At 41.5% G+C, this 8,565-nt stretch overlaps 1 protein-coding gene across 1 annotated transcript; it reads left to right on the top strand.

Moving 5' to 3' along the window:
- The first annotated feature begins 2,892 nt into the window (after positions 1-2,892).
- On the top strand, positions 2,893-6,488 carry LOC139863524 (uncharacterized). The gene is made up of 5 exons (XM_071852149.1): positions 2,893-3,654; positions 3,759-3,831; positions 4,060-4,301; positions 4,401-4,547; positions 6,318-6,488. The coding sequence occupies exons 1-5, from the start codon at positions 2,893-2,895 to the stop codon at positions 6,486-6,488; spliced, it is 1,395 nt and encodes a 464-aa protein (XP_071708250.1).
- Positions 6,489-8,565: the final 2,077 nt, after the last annotated feature.

Genomic DNA, 8,565 nt, shown 5'->3' with positions numbered 1-8,565 from the left:
TGATGACATCACCCGAGTACTATTCATTTGTGTTAATAGCTGACATCATCACGACGTCAGCATGGTGTCACCCGATACTATTCATTGGTGTTGGCTAATATACTTATTGATAATGGAAATGTTAAAAAGCTAAACTATACGTACTTCCTACCATTTTTTTTTTTTTTTTTTTTTTTTTGAAAAGCACCAAATTTTATTAGATCAAACACATATTTACATCTCAACCATATAACTACAAACACACTCCAACACGGGAGGAAAACAATACACACTACAAACACACTTTCTACCATTGATTATATTACGGAGTATTAATCCTATATACTAAGAGGACTCTTAACGGTTCGTCGGTGAACCGTCGTTGGAGCCCGCCGTTCAACGGCGGCGATATTAGCATTTCGTCATGGATCCGCCAGTCAACGACAGCCATTCATTTTTTCATGCGATGAGATAATGAAGCACGAAAGTTTTGAACGTTAACGGCTATTTTTTTTTGGATTTTCTAAACTAGCCTTTTGGCTATTTTTTTTTATTTTTTTTCCACCCTCCCACCTCATTATATACACTCAATTTAATCATATTTCAACACTCAAACTCTCCAAACTTCAACAATCAATTTCATCAAATTTCAACACTCAAACTCTTCAAACTTCACACTCTCAAACATGTCTTCAAACAAAAGAACTCAAAACCGAAAACCAAAACAACAAAAACAAAAACAAAAACAAAAACAACCGGTATCACTAGAGTACACGGAAGATGAATGGAATACGGTACTTCAAAATATGCTTCATCAAACTCAACAAACCTCCATCAACAATATGAAAGTCCAAGTTCAATGGGAGGCCCGTCTTCTACTCCAATAAGGGGACCCCCGTATGTGCCGAATCAATATCATCAACTTAACAATTGGGCCGTGAATCCTTTTTCCATACCACATTACCTTAACAATCCCCACTACCAAAGTCAACAATATAACGCACCTCAAACGCCTCAATACAACTCACCTCAAACGCCACAGTTTAACCAACCTCAAAGCCCTTACATACCACAGTTTGACTCACCCGAACTAGAAGATCTCGAACGTGTTCAACAAAGTCAACAAGATTCTGAACATGTTGAAGAAACACAAGATTTGCCCGCGACTAGAAACTAAAAAAGGGCGAAGGTTTTGTGGTCCGACGAGGAATGTAGGATCTTAGCCGAGTGTTGGGTGCATACTACTCTCAACAGTGAGGTAGGAAATGCCCAAACGCATCAATCTTTTTGGGGTGGTGTCCGAGAAGAGTACAACGCTCAAGTGGCGGAAAAAAAGACGCATGGATCAAATTACGGGCAAGTGGAGCAAAATGGCCAAAGATATCAAGATTTTTATCGGTATTCACGACAAACTCTCACAGCATTGGCCTAGTGGTAACAACGACGCCGATATAATGTCAGCATGCAAGAAGGCATATTATCATCAACAAAGTAAATCCTTCCCGTACGAAGAAGCGTGGAAGGTTGTTAAAGACCAACCTCAATTCATGACTTACGAAACAGTGGTGACCTTCAAACGTCGTGCAGCCGGGGCAACCTTGGCAAAATATTCAGGGGCAGGCGAATCTCGCAAGCCAATTTATGCAGACGGCACCTCTTGACATGGTCCACTTATTTTCGCAACCTGATTTTGTTCAGGATATGTTGAAGCGTTTCTTCGCAGGACTAAAAGGGGATCCTGTTAAACCACCCTTTGAGCTACCAACCACTTTTGATAAGTTCCCTTCGCATATAACCGCGTATCCATTTCCATCAGCATCAAAGATACCTGCAACGTTAGGTACCTACAATGACTTGACTGACCCAGATGATTTCTTGCAGCGTTTCGAAGGCGCAATGCGCACCTAAGGGTGGGTTGATCCGGTTGCATGTCAGATATTTCCCATGACGTTACAGGGCATTGCGCGCGAATGGTTCAATAAACTTTCAGCAGGTAGCATATCCGGGTTCATGGATTTGAGGACAAAGTTCTTGCTGCAGTATCAAAATCAAAGGCCGCGCAAATGCACTCATATCGAATGTCATGATATTGTACAGAAGCCCAAGGAATCTTTGGGCGAATTTCTCACGAGATATACTAATGAGTGCTTGCGCATACCGGACCTAAAACCGGAGCAGCAAATTTCTGGACTCATACATGGTATAAGTAAGGAGCGTCATCCAACGTTGGTCAGGCGTCTGCGCCACACGGTGCCAACAACTTATGCTGAAGCGCTTAATTAATGCCATGATTATATGCGGAGTGGCGAAGATAATGATATTCCCACAGCTAGCTCATGCAACGAAAGGAAAGACGATGATGATCGTTCACGTGATCAAAACCGCGGTAACAGCTCTCACGGAAGATACCCTAGTGGTGGTCCTATAAGAAATGATAAAGGGCGAACAAGTAGTGGTTTTCGAAACAATAATCAGCGCGGCATTAATAATCAGAACTATGCGCTCCTCAAAAGTCTATCCAAAACACCAAAAGAGATTCCGGCCATCGAACCAGTGTGTGCAACCTTCGCAGTTCCAACCCCGCTGACAGAATTTGGCAAGCGGGATAAAACAAAATACTGCGAGTTCCACGACGATCACGGCCATGACACCAATCGGTGTAAAAATTTAATGGAGCGAGTGCTGAAAGTGCTACGCGTAGGAAAATTAGATCACCTCAAGCCGCCAAAGAAAGATAAGGGAAAGGCCGCGGAAGAGAGTTCAAAAGCCAAAACGTTCGCATGGCAAAAAGCAGATAAAGCTAAAAGCGCCGATGTAACCATCAATATGGTTGACACGGAAAGAGTCGGTCAACGAAGAAAGTGTAATGATTACCAGGATTGAGAACTCATTCCAATTTCATTCCCTCTTGTAATGTCAATCGACACAGCTAACGAACCTGTCATCATCAAGTGTCGCATTCCTGATCACGGTATACAGATCAAACGCATGCATGTTGATACCGGCAGTGGTGTCAACATTATGTACGAACATTACTATCGTTTTCTTCCAGCAAAAGTCAAAGCGCAGTTACGCCAGCCCGATATTACGCTATCAGGATTCTCTGGGGAAAGCTCGTGGCCGCTTGGCCGCATAGAGCTTGTAGTAGAGCTTGCGGATGACAAGAATCCGCTGTTGGTTAGAAGCGAGTTAATTGACTTTTATGTGGTCCGTTCGGCTTCGCGCTACAATGCGCTTCTGGGGAGAAATTTCATACGGCGTCTTAACATTATACCCTCAGTAGTGCATGGCTTGATCAAGTTTCCTACCATGGGTGGAATTGTCACAATTGTGTCACATCAAGCAACCGAGTTATGTGGTTCAGTTGTGCATGTAAGCATTCCCAACATAGGAGAACAGCTCAAAAGCAGTGCAGTCATAGCTAACCGCTTGCATCCAGACAAGCAAAAGAAAATTGGTGCAGGCTTGTCAGCCGAAACTAAGGCTAAATTGCACGGTATATTTTCCGCTAACGCATATCATTTCATATGGCAAGAATCAGACATGACAGGGGTCCCGAGGGACATTGCAGAACATAAGTTGAATGTTAATCCGTCACTTACACCCGTCAGGCAGAAGAAGCGGCACAAGGCCCTTGAGCGCTGTGATTGGTTATGTGCAAAAGTTGATAACCTAGTCAGAGCAAACATTTTGCAGGAAGTGCTGTACCAGACATGGGTTGCTAACCATGTGTTGGTGAAAAAGGCTGATGGTAACTGCGAATGTGCGTTGATTTTAAGGACATTAACAAAGCCTGTCCTAAAGATAACTACCATCTCCCGGAGATTGACTGGAAGGTAGAATCGTTATCAGGTTTTCGATATAAATGTTTCCTGGATGCGTATAAGGGTTATCATCAAGTCCTCATGGCTGCGGAAGATGAGGACAAAACTGCTTTTCATACGCTGCAGGGTATTTATTGTTATACTAAGATGCCCTTTGGATTAAAGAACCCAGGAGCTACCTATCAGCGCGTAATTGACGCAGCCTTCAAGCACCAAATTGGTAGAAATCTTGAAGCGTATGTCGACGATTTTGTAGTTAAAAGTAACACCGAAGAAGAAATGCTTGCGGACATCCTAGAAACATTTACGTCTTTACGTAGGATCAACATGAAGCTTAACCCGCTCAAATGTAGTTTTGGAGAAGAGGAAGGCAAATTTCTAGGCCATGTGGTGACAGCGCGTGGAATTAAGGCGAATCCCAAAAAGATAGAGGCCATTGATAGTTTGCCATCCCCAAGAACAAAGAAAGACGTGCAGAGTCTAACCGGGAAGCTCGCGGCGATTACACGGTTTCTGTCAAAAGCCGCAGAGAGGCAGCTGTCATTCTTCAATACTTTGAAGAATTGTTTGAAGAAAAAAGACTTCGTATGAACTCAGGAAGCAGAATCAGCTTTTCAAGAAATGAAAAAGCTACTTGCTGAATTGCCAACACTCGCCGCGCCAGTGTCAGGAGAAATGCTTACGCTGTACCTAGCGGCATCAAAAGAAGCTATTAGCTCGTTTCTTATCACGGACCGCGGAAAGGTAATCCATTATTTTTATTTTATTTACATATGAATAATTTATTTCGTAACACTGAGGTTTTCTCAGACGCAATCTACTTCGTAAGCAAGACGCTGATAGTAAGCGAAGTAAACTATTCACCAATGGAGAAACTAGTGTATGCGCTGGTCCATACAGCGCGACGTTTGCGTCGGTATTTTCAAGCACATCCAATTGTGGTTCTAACTGATCAGCCAATCAAACAGGTTGGTAAATACCTAATTTGCGGCAATGTCCGGGTTCAACCGCATTGACTAACGCAATCATTTTTCTTTCAGGTGCTATATAAGCCTGAGATTTCTTGCCGAATGGCTAAATGGGCAGTTGAGTTAGGAGAACACGAAATAAATTTTTCTTCGCGAAGCGCGGTTAAAGGTCAGATACTTGCGGATTACGTAGCAGAGTTACCCGCAGACGTTGAGGCATCGGCCGAACATCAGGATATGCCCGCACCAATTTTAACACCATGGGAGTTATACATCGATGGTGCTTGCAGTGCCGCTGGCGCGGGTGCAGGCATAATTTTAACTGGCCCGGATGGCGAAGAGCATACATATGCGTTGCGTTTTAATTTTGCTGTTACAAATAACGAAGCAGAATACGAAGCTTTGTTAGCAGGTATGCGGATTGCGCATAAATTAAATGTTAAAGTGTTGCACGCTTATGTAGATTCAAAGTTGGTATACAGCCAAGTTAGTGGAGATTTCGAAGCGCATGACATAGCCATGCAGCAATATCTGTCGCTTGTTCATAACCTCGCTGATCAGTTTGAGGCTTTTCAAATTTCCCATGTAATGCGAGGACAAAACAAGAAGGCGGATGCGCTTAGCAAATTGGCTGCATTGGCCTTTGATCATCTGGGGAAAAGAGCTCTCATAGAAGAATTACACGCGAAATCCATTGTTATGATGCCTTTAGTGGCACCTGTTGAGGAATCCAGCTCAACGTGGATGGCGCCCATCATTGCTTTCCTGCGGGATGGCTCATTACCCGCAGACTCTGTCGAAGCAAAGAAAGTTCGTACCAAGGCACCAATGTACGCCCTGGTGGGTGACGTCCTGTATCGAAAGAATTATTTAGGACCGGATTTGAGGTGCATTGGTTCAAACGAAGCAGAGGAGGTTATACGTGAAGTGCATGAGGGTGCGTGCCAAATTCATACACCAATCAGCAGAGCACCTGCGCATCCAATGATTCCAGTCTCCTCACCATGGCCATTCTGCAAATAGACAATTGACATAGTCGGACCATTTACAAAAGGCCGAGGTAATATAACCATTTATTTTCTACCATATGCCACTTACATCAGTATCTTACGCATACTCTGCACACGCAGGAAACATCAAGTTCTTAATTGTTGCAATTGACTATTTCACAAAGTGGGTGGAAGCAAGACCGCTGGCAACAATTTCAGGAAAGAGAGTACATAATTTTGTATGGGAAGACATTATCTGTCGATTCGGCATACCAAACGAAATTGTAAGCGATAATGAAACGCAGTTTGCGGGGGATCCTTTTCGAAGTTGGTGCGCGAGGCTTAATATTTAGCAAACTTTCACGTCCATCATGCATTTGCAAGCGAATGGCCAGTGCGAAGTCACCAACCGTGATATAGTAGCTAGAATTAAGGCTAGACTAGGACACGGTCACATCGGTTGGGTGGACGAACTATCAAAGGTATTATGGGCGCATAGAACAACACCTAAAGCAAGCACTGGTGAGACTCCGTTCAGTTTGGTATATGGATCATAGGCTGTTGTACCCGCAGAGATTGGGGTACCAATGTTTCGCGTGCAGAATTTTGATGCACAAAATAACTCAGAGGCCTTGCGGAAAAATCTTAATTTGCTGGAAGAACGCAGACTCTCTGCGGCGGTTAACGAAGTTAATAATAAACAGAAAATCGCAAAGTACTATAATTAGCGGGTGCGTTCGCGCTCTTATAAGTGCGGGGACCTAGTTTGGCGTCAGAATGACGCGAGTCATGCAGAAGATACTGGGAAATTGGGCCCTCATTGGGAAGGTCCATACAAGGTAGTAGGAACAAGCAACACCGGGGCATACCATCTCGCGACACTAGATGGAAAACCTGTGAAGCGCACTTGGCACGCGACGTTGTTGAAAAAATGTTACATGTAGCTGGATGGACCTGATCACTCCAATCTATTTTAGCGCATTATTTTTTCTCTATGTAATTTCCGTCCGTTTAGATGTGTCGCGGTTCTAATCATAATTAATGCAAATTAAAATATTTACTCGCACATACTTTATATTTATGTTTCTTTTTGTATGCGGTTCCTGCCTACTTAAGGGGTGTCCTCTAGCCCCCGCGCGGCAGAAGCCTGTTTGGTTACAAGGCTAGACAAACGGCAGGTAAAGGGAATTGGGTTTCCCCTAACCAAGCGCCACGCAGACTAGATGGCTGCCAAGTCGACTTAAAAATACAAGCATTGGTTTGCTTGTGCGTATTTACTCTCGTATTGGTTTGCTTGAGGAACTCTTAAGTATAAAAGCATTGGTTTGTTTTTAGTTGCGTTGCTTACCATACAGCTAAAGTGCACCTCTAGCACATGACAAAGCAAGAACGCAGTAGCTTTTGAGTCTAAAAATCTAAGGGTAAATTCGCTAAAGTATTGATTTATTTTACGCAGTGCCCGCGTATGCGTGTGAGTTTTGGTTAACTAACACGTATAGGCATGCGGTTTACATTTTGTTTTGACACGCGATATATAAACAACTACACTACCACGCATGCATAATACAAATATACAACAAAATAAGTTATTACAAATGAAATTGTTTTAAACGCCTGCCCAACATGGGACTTAGGGCTCCAAAATAAATACATAAACCTGCCTAAGCATAGGACTTATGGCACAATTGGTGGGATACTGTTTGATACCTACAAATTTTCCTTTAAAAGCTGATCAATTGGGGCGTTGGGATCATTGGAGAATGTGGCAAGCTTAGGGATGTCTGATAGTGCTCCAAATAAATATATATTTTGTAGAAATATCCTCCCAATATGTAAATTATTTAGTTGTAATTGTCCTATTTTAAGTTGTAATCGTTTATATTAAATAAGTGCGAAGACAAAAGGCGAAAACGACGATTTGAAGACACAAATGACCAAAAAGCTCAAATGTACAAGATACAATCCAAGTGGTTCAATTTATTGATGAAAAACGTCTAAAAATGACAAGAGTACAAGTTACAAAACGCAAAGTACAAGATATTAAATTGTACGCAAGGACGTTCGAAAATCCGGAACCGGGACATGAGTCAACTCTCAACGCGCGACGCAACGGTGCAAAAATTACAAGTCTACTATGCACAAGAATATAATATAATATATAAATAATTATATTAATTATTTATATTTTATATTTATATATTTATTATGTCGACAAGCTAGGAGCCAAAAGTTTGTGAGCTGGAAAATCAAACTCCACGACTCGCGGAGTTTGAAGGCCAAAAACTCCACGACTCGCGGAGTTTGAAAAATCAGAAATCCCTATAAAAGGCCACGAATTCTGCAAATTTAAAAAATATAATAATAATAATACTCCATAGTATAATATAAATATAAATATAAATATATATATATATATATATATATATATATATATATATATATATATATATATATATATATATATATATATATATATTATAGATTAGTGTTATATTAGATTTGTTTGGGTTATGTAAAAGTTATTTTTACGGGTTTTAAAGTCGGAGCTCTGTCCGTGTACTATTACGCGATAAATAATCAATGTAAGCTATGTTCTCCTTTTTAAATTAATGTCTCGTACTTAAGTTATTATTATGCTTATTTGAGCCGAAGTAATCATGATGTTGAGCTAAATATTAAAGACGGGGTAATTGGGTTTTGTACCATAATTGGGGTTTGGATAAAAGAACGACACTTGTGGAAATTAGACTATGGGCTATTAATGGGCTTTATATTAAATTAACGATACCTCGTTAATTAAATATA

This window comes from Rutidosis leptorrhynchoides, chromosome 8 (assembly GCF_046630445.1).
Source record: "Rutidosis leptorrhynchoides isolate AG116_Rl617_1_P2 chromosome 8, CSIRO_AGI_Rlap_v1, whole genome shotgun sequence".
In the NCBI taxonomy this organism is placed as follows: Eukaryota; Viridiplantae; Streptophyta; class Magnoliopsida; order Asterales; family Asteraceae; genus Rutidosis; species Rutidosis leptorrhynchoides.
The sequence above is the reverse complement of the archived record's forward strand: the minus strand, read 5'-3'. Positions and strand labels throughout refer to the sequence as shown.

Excerpts from the sequence above, each read along its gene's own strand:
- LOC139863524 (XM_071852149.1), top strand. The coding sequence starts at position 2,893 with ATGTCAATCGACACAGCTAACGAACCTGTCATCATCAAGTGTCGCATT. Across the intron at positions 3,655-3,758 it reads GTGCAAAAGTTGATAACCTA|GACATTAACAAAGCCTGTCC; the intron begins GTCAGAGCAAAC and ends GTTGATTTTAAG. Across the intron at positions 3,832-4,059 it reads GAAGGTAGAATCGTTATCAG|TTAAAAGTAACACCGAAGAA; the intron begins GTTTTCGATATA and ends ACGATTTTGTAG.